Source organism: Nothoprocta perdicaria, unplaced genomic scaffold (genome assembly GCF_003342845.1).
Source record: "Nothoprocta perdicaria isolate Ctin4 unplaced genomic scaffold, notPer1 scaffold_263, whole genome shotgun sequence".
Lineage (NCBI taxonomy): Eukaryota > Metazoa > Chordata > Aves > Tinamiformes > Tinamidae > Nothoprocta > Nothoprocta perdicaria.
Window position 1 is genome coordinate 687,590 of NW_020455492.1, and position 16,034 is coordinate 703,623.

Here is a 16,034-nt window from a genome sequence, read left to right on the forward strand (position 1 = left end):
TTACAACTCCAGCTGCCTGCTGCAACCATCTGACTTATATATAAGTCACTGYCTAGGCCTTCGTGTACAGCACTGTCCTTTCCATCCTAGGACTGTGCCATAGGTGTTCCTCTGTGGAGCKTGCCAGGATTATGAAGTGACCATCTCAGATGCTCATTGCACAGGTGTAGCCAGTGGAGACTTGACTGGCTTGACTTGGCGGCAGTCGTAAACCACAAGCACTATATGGGAAGTTCAGTAGCAGTGCACCCAAGCCAACAAATCAGTCCCAAATTCAGTGGGAAAGCCTGCAGATGCTGGCGAGGACAGAGAAAGAGAGAAGCAGAAAATCAGGCTAGGAAGGGCTTCTCTTTCACCTCCCAGTGATAACTGCTGTCCCACAGTGCCAACCAACCTCTCCTCCCAGCTCTGCCCCTGCAGTGGCATATAAACATTACAGGCAAAATCCAGCCACTAACGACCACCATGAGCACCCATGTTATGGTTACAGAGCATCACGGCAGGTCATCTGAGCTCTTGCCAGTAGTCTCACTCAGCACATCCAGCCTCAGCAGAAAAGGGAAGGCAGCTCTGCCCTGTGAATAAGAGTGAGCCTGCAGCACTTGCCTCCTACCAAGTCCCTCTCAGAGTCCCTGCGAAAGGAAATCAAAAGACATTAAAAAAACTGAATGTGTGGTTTATTTAAGATTCTATTTGTCTATAGGGTTTAAATATGTCTGTCACATAGTTAACAGTAAATTAATGTAATTTTACATGTTCAGTATTTTGATACACAATACAGAACTACAAGTGTGGTAAAGGAGCATGGGAAATTACTATTTCCTTGMTGCATGTATCAAATCCTGCAGCACCACTTAAAAGCTTGGACTAAGGACTCAAGCTGCAGTATTACAAGCGCTACTAAATAAACCAAAAAACATACCTATATTAAACATTAGAGAAACAAAACAAATGACAAAAGGTTTTAATATTTAAGATTTGATACAGGATTAAAATACTAATATTTTTAATGTCCTGGTTTCAAATTAATAAATATAAAAACAATATAAAAATATACACCAGTTGATAAAAGGATGCACTGAGTAAGGTTAGAAAGCTAAATTTCACTTTCAAACGTATGCAGGTATGTCTTTAGGGAGAGGATTTCTGTGTAGCTGCGACTGGTCTTTCGGAAGAAGTCCAAGCTTGTGAGCTGTTCGATGTCACGCACCCGTGCAGTGTGCATCTTAAGCAGATCTTCAACCCATTTTGATTCATCTTCCAAGCTCTGAAATAAGAAAAAAAAAAATTATATATATATATATATGTATGTGTAAATAAACATGCCATGGCAAAAAGCAACTCTAAAAGCAAGTATAGCCTTTTTAAAAGTTTGGTTGAACAGTTTCTGAGCATTACTCACGAGTAACTAAGGTAAGGTGCCCTAAAGGAAGCATAAGGTAAATGGGTTCACAGGAACCAAGCTTGAAACATTACATGCATGATCATCTCTACAGATCTCATTTATTTCAGGACCCATTTTAGGACATGAGCTGAGTCAAGGACCAGAGTCACCTGTGAGAAGCTGACTCAACACTGCAGGTGTTTCCAAAAAGCAGGTGTACTGCTCTGAGAAGATCCACAAGTCATTTTATAATTTTTATCTTGCGGAAAGAACTTCATATTTATCAGTCACTGTGTATTACCAGGCTGTTTATTTTTGAACTCTCTCCCCGTGCCTTATTCTCACCTAATCAGCACATATTCTAACCTTTCCATCTACCATTAATAGACCATTATGATTAAAGTCAATAAGGAGGCTAAGGTTTATGATGGTACCTGTAAAATACTGTAATTAAAACATATATATTATTTACGATAGAAAAAATATTTTGACTAAATGCTTTCTTCTCATGAAAGAATCAAGTAAGTGATTTTCCCAGAGTCATCTGCAGTTCATCTTGGGCTGCGTGGATGCACATGGACGATCTCCTAGGGGACTAGTCCAAGAGAACCAACACAAGAGCTCCAAAAGGGGCAGCTCCTCCTCTGCTTCCTGTTGCTACCCTCCTCCCAGTTGCTTGTGTAAATTTGTGACATCCACAAATTTAACCTTTATTTTTAAATGTGAAAATCAGGCCGGAGCAGTTATTGGCTGTTGAAGTGACCTAAATCAGCCTAGCGAAATGTTCCAGGAACAGGACAAGCAGCACCTACAACTGCAAGGCTGGGAGCAGACGTGGGAAAAGCACAGAGCAAACAGGACTTTCCCCCTTTYGGCCTCACAGACGGGCACATCAGCACCGCTGGCAGGAAGCCTCGCGTTAGGGGCMGGAGATCTGCACCCAGAGTGTTCAAAAACTATACACAACAAAATTCCTACATTTCTGCACCTACTCTTGAATTCACTCCGTTTCAACTGCCTTTACAAGGTCCTCCCAAGAAAGGGTCCTCTCATAAAAACAAAAACCAAGCTTCAGGAACGCAGAGACTACCCAAAGCAGAGGAAGCRCCACAGACCAGGCTGCAAAAGCCAGGAAGATGAGCATGATGGTTTGCACAGAGAGGACAACCAAGGTTACAGCCAGCTGCTCTAAAATGCATGTCCATGACCAGCCAAGCACCCAGCTGTTTTGATACAGGAAGCTTTTTTAGCTCCAAAACCATTTTGCCTTTTCCTCTCCATGTTGATAGCAACCTGAGGCCCAAAACCACGTCTGAAATATGAAATGAGAGATGCAAGTTAGAATGGAAAAAAAGCAAGGAACATGCTCTGCTCCTTCTCCTCAGGGGGCTCGTGCTCCAGGAACAGGGCTTGGCAGCACACAGCCCCAGGAAATCCCTTGCTCAGTGTTCAGTCTGGTCATTGGGTTGCTCATCTGCAGATGGGCCTAAATGAGGTTACTACTGTAAATGTAATTACTGTGACATCTTCCTGTCTTCAAGCCTTCCTTTTAAACAGGAAATCTGCATTCTATAAAGCTCTGATGGAAGTCCCATTGCTACAAAGATCAGTTTTTAGAGTACAAGGATGACTCAGAGAAGTTTGCAAAGAACTACAATGTCAATAAATCAGAGGACTGTGAGCTGGGTTTTAAACCAAGTAGCAAGAGAACATTTGCATAACCCTAGAAAATCAGTCAGTTAATCTGTATTTTAGTTTTTCCATCTTACAACTGACCCATGAAATCTCAGGTCCAGGAACAAGGTTTTAAACACATTGATCAACTAACAGTACAAAACAACTGGTTAAGTGTTTATATTTAAAATGATACTATTTTCTCCATTTCCGCCAATTAGTCTGACCTCAATAATAAGACTTCTGGTGAGTCTTGGAAGGAAAAAAAAAACAACTGAAGATATGGAGTTAATAGAAACAGGTAATAAAATAGGAGGCTAACATAAAATTTATTTGAAAAGATACCAGATACTGTAAACCAAGGAATTTCAGTAATATCARTCTCCGTGGTATCTACAATCTGAGAAATTACTAGTTAGAAAGCTGAAGATGCTCAGAGTATAAACAGGTGGCTCAGGACATGGCTTTTAAACAAGGTATTTAAAGAACCTGCTGAAAGGGAAAATGGTGGTGTGGAGGACATTTATAGCAAAGTTCTTGCAAGTATGGTCTTGGAACTGATTTTATTTAATATTTCCATACGTGTTTTTTGTGCCAAGGTCATTCAGAATGCCAACAAAACACAGTGGGGAGCTCCTGTGTGTGGACATGGGTGTGCTTATTTATGGCAGGATGATGGTGAGCCACCATTATTATAATACAGCTGTGGAAAAAGCAAATCCTAGAAAATATCARAAGAGCCAGGGCCAGGCGCAAGAGTACCATTTTCATTTGAGATCTCAGATGGAATATTTTCTGTCATTCATGTCCCAAAAGAAATTCAAGCATAAATGAATAAATGTGTAGGAAGGCTACTAAAATGCTTATTCTCTCTTGCAAGAGGAGCAAAAATGAGCCTGAGTCTCCTGTGAATAGACAGGTATAGAGCTAGAGTATACTCATAAATCATCAGGAGGGTAAAAACCCAAAGAAGCCCAGTGAAGTCATAGAAAGCCATAGAAAAMTGTTGACTCAAGAAGAAATGAGTATAACCTCACCATGAATAAACAGAGTTTGGAAATCATACAAATTCTAATGAGAAGAGTAGCCGTGTTCTCCAATGGCCATACAAAGAGAGAGMGAGAAAGTGTGTGCAACAAGAGCAGAGGTGGGAARMTAGTATTTCTACAGATCTTAAAAGAAAGCTGTGGAGAGTTGAGGTTGAGGAGGTTGAGGGAAAATCCTCAAGTATTTCATCCATGAAGCTTTTGAGGTTTTACACAGTCACTTCTTTGAATAAACCAGATGCAACACCATGTGCAAGAGTAAAACTGACAGTGCATGAGCATCAAAATTTTGCCTAACTATTGAAGACTTGCATTTAAATATTTTTGTAGCGGTTCTTTTCTATGTCAAGCATAAAATATTATGCATTAATGAGTGGGTAGCAGCACTAAAATCACACACAAAACTGAAAATATATATACCATATGTAGCAGAGTCTACATATGACTGCAAAACCTGGGCTTGAAAGTAAAAAACGTTCAGCTGCTTTGTTTAAGAGGACAATGACACCATCCAGTTAGAGCACAACGTAGGGAGAGAAAWGAATAAATAAATAAGTACATAAACAAAGGACTTTGTCATAAAATCACATATGGCAAGGCAGAAGGCACAGGCACTAATTGGACCTTGATTCAACTGTCCAGCRGGAAAAGCATCCATAGAAAACTCTCAATGAAATATATGCAGGATTTTCTGAATGTTCCCACAGAAGACAGCTTTGCCCAAAGCAGTTAAGAGTCTAAACAGGAGGAAGCCAGACCTCTTCAAGAGAGGGGGATGGCTCCAAAAGTTTGTTTTTTAAAGAGAGAGACCTGAAAACAAGCGATGTTTGATGAATGAGAAAGAGACACTGTTCCAGGTGAATCGTGTACAGAGTCGGAATGACTATTTCTGCTTCTAGCTGGAAAAGAAGTTTTCACTCCTCGTGCCAATACAAAACTTGTAACACTAATGTGTTCAGTCAGGAAGCAGACTCCTGGCAGCCCATAGTGACAAGTCTGTGCGCAGGAATCCACACAGCTGTGCAACGGCAGGACGAGTTCAGGCGGAAGGACAAGGCAGAATACAGCTGCCTGGGATGACCGCTGTCCTTGCGGAGCGCAGTAACCCATGCGGACAGYACCAGCTCTCCTGCTGCATGATCAGCCACAGAATATTTGGTGTTATTTTCTAAAGCTCTGACCAAACCCAATCCTTCATATTTCACCAAGTCTTTTATGCTTTTTCATCTGAAAAGAATATGAAAATGGAACCAGGAGAGTGTCTGTTCATCACCATGAGCGTTGCTAAAGGGAATATAAACTTCACCTTTGACAGCAATGCTTGGACACTCTATCCAGGAGAGTGTCTGTTCATCACCATGAGCGTTGCTAAAGGGAATATAAACTTCACCCTTGACAGCAATGSTTGGACACTCTATCCTTAGAGTGCCAAAGAGCTGGCACTCTATCCTTAGGGAGCACACACACTCTGGAACAACTATATTCTACCTGCATATAGAAATAGACCTCAATAAAAAAACATTGGTCTTGCCACCACCACAACACATGCTGGGCACAGAGCCTTCCCCCAAGCCTGCTCTGGGGTTACACTGACACAGTCTAGCAAAACGTGCAAGCCTGCAAGTGCCAGAAGTGCTACCTGCTGCCTGCTCACCCGTTGTCAGCTCTTCCAGATTTTATTGCTCAGTAACAGTTCTACCTTTCCTCTGATACCCACATTAAGCATGAAAGCATTAAGCATGTTCCTGTCTAATGAGCAGAACACAACACTTCAAGCACACGACACAGTCACTGCCCCGTGGTTTCACTTGAGACATCAGCAAGCCATCCTCTTCCACCTGTAACTGGTTTTGCTCATCCCATGGTTGTATTTATCACGGGGCTGCAATAACGCAGCAGAACCCCGCCGAACTTACGTTGCAGCTCTCGTCGTTGTCAGGCCGATGGGGGAGTATGTAGGAGAGGACGGAGAGCGGCCCGTCGCACTTGTCAGCGGGCTGAGTGAAGTCTAAGCAGCTGGTTATGATGCTGTAGTAATGAGTTGGAATAGGGATGGCGCTGCCTTCCACAAACCTGCGGTGGAAGAGGAGATCACCACAGATAAAGCAAACATTTACCTGTAGAGAATTAACCTTTTCTGAAGGAGGGGTTACACAAACAATACCATCTTCCCTCCCTTACATGTGGGTACATATGTATTTTGTCGAGCTGTGTTTATTACTAAGCTCAGTCTTAAAATAAGCATTCAGTTAGCTCATGTTTTGATGCTGTGCCATGGAAATACCACATGTGGATTTCTAAAAGGTTTCTTCAGTTCAGGAGTACTGGCAGAAAGCACCATTGAATTCAGAAAAAGTTTGAATATCTAACCCAATAACACTATGATGTGCTCTGATAKCCAGCTGCCCACTCGTAAGTTCTAGAAAATTTCAAGAAAAAAAAMATTATCTGAAACATAAATTTGTTTCATTGGAAGGATGAATAAGAACTTGATTTTAAAATCAAAGTGAAGAATTATCTAGTGAATTGCCACCTCTGTATTTTTAATTACCCTATTCATAAGGGTCTTGAAGAAAAAAAAAAGAGTCAGGAAATCACATAGTTTATCTAGTGGTTTACTTGCTTTAAAAAATGATAATCAGTCAATGGCTCAAGCTAGCATTCTCTATTGCCTCTCTAAAATTAATGTGAAAATACTGAATAGCTTAAGCTAAAGGCATCATTAAGTGAAGGAATAGCAAATCAATTTAAACTCTTACTGTTTTATTTTGTCAGGTGTATCATGTAAACCATCATAGTCATAGTCAAAGATCGGTCCACTTATAACATTGACTCCATTTCGTTCAGTGGCATATCTCTTCACCAAAACTCTTTGGAAATAATTCCATACCTCTGCAGGGAAAAACAAACAAACAGAATATGATTTGGCTGAATCAAATCATGTCTGCTTTATGAATAATCTTGTTTTTTTCTGCATGGAGTTAAAAACTCAGCGGACACCACTCAACCTATGTTTAAACAAATCAAAGGATAAGCATTACAGATTTACTACAGATTCATTCAGTTTTGGCCAATAAAGCTTATTCAGACCTTTCTCTATTGATTTTTTTTCCAATCAGTGATGAAGGAAATGCACAGTACCATTCTATGGTTGGCATTGTGATAGATGTGACAGAGAGTTTGTTGTTCCACCACTAGCAGCAGAAACAGCTATTCGCACACATACACTTCTGATGTCCTTATGAACACTTSCTTTGTCTTTCTTATCTGGTTCCAGGGACTGATGCTACTTTTTTTTTCCTTCTAAACAGAAAATAATACGATGACTAAAAGCAAAAAAACAATCATTTTAAAACAAAGGCTAATACAAAGGTCGTATTCTTCCGTTAAATTCTTCTTGGATACAAAATGTCTAGCTTTTAAATTAGGTGCAGCCTGGTATGAACAAATTACAGTACGGCATCCAGGCATGTCTTGCCTAGAGAAGAGTTTTAACCACAACTTTTGGAAAGAGCAGGACACATCCTACCACACACTTTTCAACTTTAACAAGTTACAGGTATAGAGATGGGATCTCCAGTTACATCATTTTTGTCCTTTTTTAAAATGCATATATTAACAGCTTGTCTAAACAAAGCATCCCAAACTTGACAAAGCTTAACTCTTGTTTTGCCAACTCAGACATAATTCCATGATTYCTCAGTACTAATGCCAATGCCAGTTTAAACAGCTTCCCTCCTTTCCCCAGTGCTCYAGTGCATTTTATTTCTTTTCCTTAAGACTATTCAGTGCCATATGAACCTATTGCTCAAGAGGACCCCACAAACAGTGTCTMATAAGAACTGCAGCTGCAGCAACTGTTTGACAGCCTCTTCTGGCTGCTCACTCCACCAGTGCAACAGCCTGAACAGTAAAATAACTCAACAAGAAAAGCATTTTTATTCTGATTTTCCCACTGCAATGCAGTTTCCCATCTGCATTTCCATCACAGCAGCATAGACAGCAACAAGGAGCCAGCACAGGGAAAAGAACTTGCWGCTCCCAGAAACTGGAAGTGCTTCAGCCAGACTCAGTACTGATAAGATAATTATATATATATTTAATATATATATATATTTATATATATAATTATCTTATATATATATAAATATATATACTTATATATATAAATATATATATAAATATATATATATAAAAATATATAAAAATATATATATTTTTATATATATATTTATATATATATATTTATATTTATATATAAATATAAATATATATTTATATATACTTTAACTTTATATAAATATATAAACTTTGTTGTCCTCCTTCAGGCAATAATTCTATGTGTGTAAATATATATATATTTACATGTATGAATAAATAAAAGCAAGAGAGAGGGCTTGTGCAGTCAGCACTGCCATGAGAGCCACTGAGGTATAAAACTCTCATCTCATATTCCATTACATGTGAAAACTTCCATATAATGAATGGTTTTGGTGCTCTGCATTGCAACCTGCACAGCTGTAGGAGTTATAATTCCTTAGGAATTACGTTAGTTCCAACATTTATTCTTAGGGAATCTATGGGAATTTGCTCTTTTGCAAGTGCAAATTGCAAGGTGCAAGTGATTAGCAAACTGCAAGCTGCAAGTGATTAGCAACAATCATTTGCAGTGACTAGCAACTCGGCTAATTTGTTCAAATTAGCATTAGCAGAAAAAGTGTTTTTATAGATTATGATTTCAGAGCGGGAATTCCCCAATAATTTTACACTCTGTAATCAGTTATGTGCCTTTGCTCAAATTTCCAGCAAACATCACCACTTGTTCCTACTCAGAGGACTTGGGTTACAAACACTTTTTTTGGTTAAAAAAAAAAGCCTCCCATATGCTTTGATGCTTATCCAAACCTCTTTGGCCTAAAATCTGAATTGGAAATCTCACAAGAAAAGGCTCTTGTGATTCTTCCAAGGTTTCCCAGGTCCTGCCAAGCCAAAAATGCCACCAGAATAGTTTGATGGTTTTCCTRCTTCTTGGCAATGCTAGAGAAAAAAAGGGACGTGCAGACAAAAGAAATGTTAACATAATATTCATAGAGCACAGAAGGTTTCATCTGGTTTTAAATCATTCTTCATTTTTCCATAAATTGGTTTCCTCTTCCCTTTTCTTTATTGGGGAATAAATGTCTTTGGTCTATGCATATGCTTAAGCATATGCTGCAATAATTTGGTGTACAAACAGGAAAATTTGAATCATCTTTTGCAAACYGAATTCCTGGGGCATGGAGTGCAGCTGCTGAGCTACATTGCTGACCAGGTCTCCACTCCTATCTTAGTCTGGATTCAAGGAAAATATTATTAGCTTAAAATCTCACCTGCTAGTTTGCTTATCCATACTGACCTGGTTGCATCTACGTGATATTTATGTTCTAAACTTCTCCTATCAATTCTTAATGTAGTTTTACAGGCATATCATTGCATAAAATTACAATAAGCCTGAGAAAGAGAAGAAAGACCATAGAAATGGCACTTACTTTTGAAGGCAGGATACATTGGGATGACATTTGTTATTAGKAAGGCATCATATTTGGCTTCTGCAGAGGAACTTAATTCTAAAAGCAATAAAACAGAGAAATAATACAAATTGAAGTTTAAAAAATTCAAGGAACACAGAAACGCTTTCCAAAACAACTTTCAGCAGCACTGAAAGGAACAGTGAATTGAAAGGAACAGTGAATGGAAAGGAACAGGGTCTTCTAAATAGGTATTTGAAATCTTTATTCAGAATTGCACATTACATGCATAAAATTTATTCTTACTTTCATGTGATAGCTGGATGTGAAATTTCAAAAGAGATTTACAGTTCCTCTAGTTTTGCAGTCTCTGAAATCACAGAGTTGTTCCGCTTGCTTTTGCAAAGTAGACACATAGTTTCCAGGGCAAAGACGGCCAGATTATCCCCTCGCTCTGAGCAAGCCTCCTGCACCACTAATTCCACATCACAGATCCACTCTTTGAAGTATTTCAGCAACCAAGTGAGGAAGACAGAGCAAAGCAGTCACAACTGCCAGACACTCCTGTTGTGCCCTTCGAGCACTTACTAAGCTCAGGAGACCACAATTTGCCCCAAGACTGAACTAAGGTAACGCACCAGCAGACTATGCAAGGCTCCTTCTTAGAGATTTAATATTCTCATTGCTTTGATATGACAACAGAACTTTTTTCAATTTTTCTATATAATAGTCCCATGTGGATTTATAAATTAGATGTACATTTATCTTTCTGCTCTTTGAATTAAAAATAGCTCTTTTCTCGGCTGGCACAAACTGGTGTCCAGGCAACAACTTCAAAGAAGAAATGTGAAACATTTGTAGTCAAAGATTTCTCCCCCCATGTCTCCCGATTAAAAGCTACAGGAACCCCATCTTTGTGTCCTTACTCCTTACTTGCTGATTTAGAGTCCAGACAGGAGCACTGTGGTAGTCATATAATTCTGTGCATTACCATGAGCAGGGAACACCTTGCTCCATATACCATGGTCTTTGCTCATGGATTTGATTTAAGGATTGGCCTTTGGAAGCTTATTAGCTGCATTACTGTTAGTGACAACTCAAATATCACTTTGTCACTTCGTCTACATTCAACTTCCAGCCTTCGCCTGYTGGATCAAAGGGTGGATCAGCTTTTGATGACGCTCTTCTTGTTTGAATGCTGTCGCCATCCCGTCTTCCTTCACTCCCATCCCCTCAACCCACAYAGATGTGATGCCAGCCCATGGTATCAAGCCTTTGGTCCTGAGCAAATGCAGGCAGAAAGGTCTATCCACCCCATCCCCATGTTTGCCCCGGCACAGAAACCAATTCTGCAGACTTTCCATGTCAACTTACGAGGAGGGAACAGGAACCCATAGGATATTTGCTTGTCGCCCCTGTAGGCTGAACAGCTCTGACTGTTTGCTGGAGAAATGCGCAGGTCAGGCCTCACACAACTGCTTAGGTGCTCGGGGATGCCAGATACCTCAGCCTGCATTGAAAGACATGCACTGAAGAAAGGCAATTCCTGCATCTATTGCTAAAAGTTATTAAGAAAGTAATTCCACTGAGAAAAACTTAGAAAGGAGATGAAAACAGGAAATTAAATACACAATCCCCTGCCTTAAAAACTATCATCTTCTGAAGGTAATAAGGAATTTGTTATTTTCAATACTATTCYGCATCATTTCTAGCAGAGAATTCTATTTAGGGAAGAGGGATTTCTAAACCTCAGAAATATAGCTATGAAGCAAACTTTACCATCATTTTTCAAGCGAATTCCAAGAGCAGATAAAGCACTGACCTGTTTGGAAATAGTGTAAGATGTCCAGAGAGGCATCAGAAAYGTTTCGCTGTAGCCACTTTCAAAGTCATGGTGATGCAAGATGTTGTATTTTGTGCGATACAGCACTGCAGGGCGCCCATAAAGAAGGTGCCTCTCTACAAATCAATAGAAATTACATTTAAATTAACTGCTGAAAATTTTAAACATGGAAAAAAAATCCTTCAAACATGCTGAATTTTGAGTCATCCTCAATGGGATCCTAGTCCTTTCCAACTGCTAAGGAAACCTTATAATAGAGAAAGCAGTAATTTTTACATATTTTTGGTTGGAATCCTCTTTCCAGGCTCCCAACCCACTTTCAGATTGCAGGTCCCCTTCTGCATTTGAAAGCTTGTCAAGGTCATAAATGTTTGTTTAGAAATGGCTCTTGAAGCATGGAAATGGCTCAGAACATGGAAAGAGGCAATTTCCCCCAACACATGACACTGCAGAACGGTCCCTGGGTCCACATTTCTGCTGCACATAAGGTGAAAAATACTTTTCATGTGGATTTAAGCTGGACTATGGTATCATTACTCCCTGCTTCTGCTCTCCAGACTTTCTCTCTTTACTCTGTTTTCTGCAGAGCAGAAAATCCCCACCTCTCTCTCTCTCTCAAAAAAAAAAAAAAAAAAAAAGGCAAAGTTGCTCACTCACTGAAACAATTTTTTTCCCCACTTGGCTGCCAAGGACATTATTCTAAAGATTGCTGTGTTATTTTCTCTCAGTAACATGAAAGAAAAACAAACAAACAAAACCTTTTCCTAACTTTGGTTCCAAAAAAACATCTTCAACTCAGCAAAACTTGTTTTTTTCCTTTGTAGTGGAGGCACGATGCTGTTAAGTATCACAAGCTACCTCATAGAAGCTCACTTATAGGAGGACAAAAACATCATTAAAATAATAATAAAAAAAAAAAACTTGGCAAATCTTCCCTTGTGCTGCATGATTCATCAATTTGAACATCTGGAAAGCAGTCTTGGCTTGCTTTTGGAAATCAAACATAGAAACAAGGTAAGTAGCCTAACACTGTTTACTGATAGGAATTTAACCTGGAGGAAGAGGGCATGTTTATTAGTTTTTGAATCCAACTACAGAATTATTTTTATAGCACACAAGAAAGAAAAGAAGAGCAAGGCTCGACTAAAAAGGGTCATATGCTTCCTTTATCCAAGAGGAGCTAAAGGAATATTTTTCTTCTGCTTATGAGTAACAACATCAGCTAAAGATCCATAGTTCATGCCTGGAAAGAAGGGAATTACYGACTATATTCAGGAAGATTTGTGAACATGTGCAAAAGTCCGTCCTTAAATAAAACAGATCGACTTGTATTTATTAGAAATGTTTGTCTTTTAAATAAGAGGCCCTTAATGCCAGTTCATAAACAACATAGAGATAAACAACTGAAATTGATTTAAATAGTGTTTCTTAAATTTCAACYAAAAGATTAATTTTATACTACTAAAATAAAAAAGCTTCAGAATCTAGAGCAAAATAAAGCTGCTGAGACATTTAGTACATTGATTGTTTTCCCCATTGCCAGAAACCATGACAGCAGAGAACCACTCTTCACTAATTGAAAAGATGAGATTAACAAGATGAAAGCCTATAAAAGACCTTTTCTTACACAKTGCATTTAATCTTTTATAAAAAGTGGCATTTGTTGTATTTTTGGATTTTTTTTTCTCTTGCAGTATATACACAAGCTTAGGAGAAGTTATTGCAGCACAATGCGTGTAATAAAAATGTCAACAAATTTTACATGGCTCATCTAGCACTTTATGTTTTGAGAAAAGCTGCAAAAAGGCTATTAAAGTGGCAGAAAAAAAAAAAAAAAAAAAAGGAACAGATCCAACCACAGAAACTAAAGCATTGGCTGTACTGCCAGTTTGCTGTAGTAAAACCGAAGGAGCAGCAGCTTCGTGAGAATTTTTTCCTTTTTAAATCTCCTTATCCATATGATTTGAAGTATGTTAAGTCCATGTCTAAAGACAAAGCTCGAAAATTTACGAGGCTGCAGGAAGGGAATGATATAATTTGTTATGCTGAACTGGATCACAACCTCAAGAAAAAAAAAAAAAAAGAAAGAAAGAAAGAACTCTGTGCTTTGATGTGCCTGTCAGACAGCAGTGCTGCTCCCCAGAGCAGCTCCCRTCCCCTCTTCTCTGGCTTCTCATTCTATTTCGAGGTTTCCGTTTGATCTAATACCCTGGTGATGGCACAGGAGCACAAGTGCTGATGCTGCCACGTAGCAAAGAGGGCACAGGATCAGCCTCCTGGAGAGTGAGGGGTGCTTTTTTTTGTTGGAAGARATATTGATCCGAAGCTATTGTACCTATGTTCTGGTTTAGCAAATAACCTGCATCCCAAAWACTAAGCGTTATGAAGCCAGTCATTTGCAAAGGAACCACACTGTCCTTTTTACCAGTGACCAAGTGAAACCCAAGAGTGCACAGCAGTGGTAAAACAGCGTGCAAATATGGTACATGTTCCTTTTCCTGCACTTATTGCTTGCAACTGAACGGTGTCCTGTGTTGTGCTCCCTCTCCTTTCCACAACAGAGGTGATGCTCTCAAATGGTGATGGAAAGCAAGAGCTAAAACTTGTATCACACTGAGTGATACTTTGGCCCTGGTTATGGCAAATACAACATGCATTTCCTCACATGAGCAGCACTTAGTCTTATGACTGTGAGCTAATTTGATAGTTATTTGAAAGGATCGTCTACTGCATAATATTAAACCAAAATACATGTTGATCTGGTATTAGCAATGCAGTCTAGCTTGCAAAGGAAAATMAAAATAACTTTTATTAACTGAATTGCCAGGTTCTCACCTTCTGTTCCTTTAACATGAAAGCGCCTGTTGAGTTCATCCAACTTGTTCTTCCCAGGAAYAGAAAAAAGGAACAAGATTAGGATCACTGGAGCATTCTGACATCTTGTTTTACTAGGTATCTAGCAAACAAAACTAGTGCTATAAAACGTTGACAATTTCATTGTTTCTTGTACRCAAGTAGCATTAACTGTTTCAAAAGGGCACAGACCGCTTCATAGGAAGGATCTGGGGGATTCTTATAGATCAAGCCCTCTAAAATACAATAATAAGGCTATAACTGTATTAGGTAATTACTGCTAATAGTGAAAGTATCAGCACATGCTAAACATCTACCTTGTCATCACACGTACATCCTATATCAAAATCTGACGCAGACGGAAGAGCTACAGGGTAGAGTGGCTTAGCAACTTCATCTGGCACGGTTGGTTTATAAACATTGGCTCTCAACAGGTGATTTAAACTTCCATGAGTTCCATTATTGGGAGCAGGCTTTAATCCAAGTAGATCTGTGAAAACATCAAGCAAATGGTTAGACGGTTAGATTGCAAATACGCATTTAGTARTATCTACTGAACTAAGCAATTTATTTGCAATAGTCTCTATGACATGCTAATAGATGCTTTTAATGCAACCAAAATGCTAACCTTTCGCCCACATCATTAAATTTCAAGTCTTGTCTGAATAGTATGGTAGTCTTAATGACAAGGAGGTTCATTTGAATGAACATTTTGGAAAACAGCTTTATTTCACTACTACTCTAATTTCAGTGTAAACCAGGAGGCGATTTGGAGACCTTCACACCAACCACCTGGAACATAGACTTACTAGTCATTGGTTTTATGGTGACTAAGGGAGAGTTATTTTTTTTAATCACAAAATACCAAAAAAATGAGGGAAAACCTCTGAAAACCCCTGAAAAACCCATTCCGCCCTCCTAGCCAAAGGATGAGTGCCCAAAAAGGAGAGGACAGGGATGGGATGGAGAGAAGGAGTCAGGACATGACCCCTCGTGTGCCTACGTGGATCCTTGAAAACCCCATTAGCTAAAGCTTCTTTCACAATTCATCCAGCAGGTAGCTTACCACACATGACATTGTAAAGTTCAATATTTTCAAAAGGAGGTACTTTGGTCTTGTATTTAAATGTAGGTCCATAACCTATAAAGACAGTCTTTAGGGGGGGGAAAAAAAAAAAAGAGAGGAGAATACAAAAGAAGAGAGTTAAACAGTTGATTTTATCAGTGAATATTTACATTTCAAAGACCTCTGATTTCTTCTGCCACCACRACCCACCCCTAAAGGTTACGGCTCATACCTGCATGCTGTTTATCTTATTGTCATAGCCATGGTCTCCATGGAAGAAACATTTCGTCGGTTTCTTGTAAACATCCACAGCTTTCCTAAATTGAAAAAGCATTAACAAGTTTTTCAGGGTTGTTGCTAGAGTTGCTAACCAAGCAACATGCTTTTGGGATAGGCGGRACAGGATTTCAAACACTGCAAGTTGCTCAGGTTTCCTTCCCGAGGAGAGGGGAGCACAGGCTCATCTAACAACCCCCTTGTCAGGATCATATTCTCCCAATCAGTAAAAGGACAACAGAGCCTTCTACAAAAGCACTTGGGTAATACCACAATGCTTTTAAGGTCATACAAATGGCAACAAGTTGGTGTCCTTTCACCTGTTTACCTTCCATTCAACAAAAATTTAAAAAAAAAAAAAAAAAAAAAAAAAAAAAAAAAAAAA

At 39.1% G+C, this 16,034-nt stretch overlaps 1 protein-coding gene across 4 annotated transcripts in view; it reads right to left on the minus strand.

The window, feature by feature from the left end:
• Positions 1-702: 702 nt before the first annotated feature.
• Positions 703-16,034, minus strand: part of ENPP2 (ectonucleotide pyrophosphatase/phosphodiesterase 2) — a 66,208-nt gene continuing 50,876 nt past the window's right edge. For all 4 annotated transcript variants that reach the window (XM_026040742.1, XM_026040740.1, XM_026040741.1 and 1 more), the window contains exons 16-25: positions 15,606-15,690; positions 15,374-15,461; positions 14,625-14,797; positions 14,290-14,338; positions 11,434-11,570; positions 10,986-11,121; positions 9,633-9,710; positions 6,864-6,996; positions 6,021-6,177; positions 703-1,267 (exon numbers count right to left, since the gene is read on the minus strand). In XM_026040742.1, the coding sequence (XP_025896527.1) occupies positions 1,097-1,267; positions 6,021-6,177; positions 6,864-6,996; positions 9,633-9,710; positions 10,986-11,121; positions 11,434-11,570; positions 14,290-14,338; positions 14,625-14,797; positions 15,374-15,461; positions 15,606-15,690 (1,207 nt within the window). In that variant the 3' untranslated portion in view covers positions 703-1,096. The remainder of the gene's footprint in view (positions 1,268-6,020; positions 6,178-6,863; positions 6,997-9,632; positions 9,711-10,985; positions 11,122-11,433; positions 11,571-14,289; positions 14,339-14,624; positions 14,798-15,373; positions 15,462-15,605; positions 15,691-16,034) is intronic.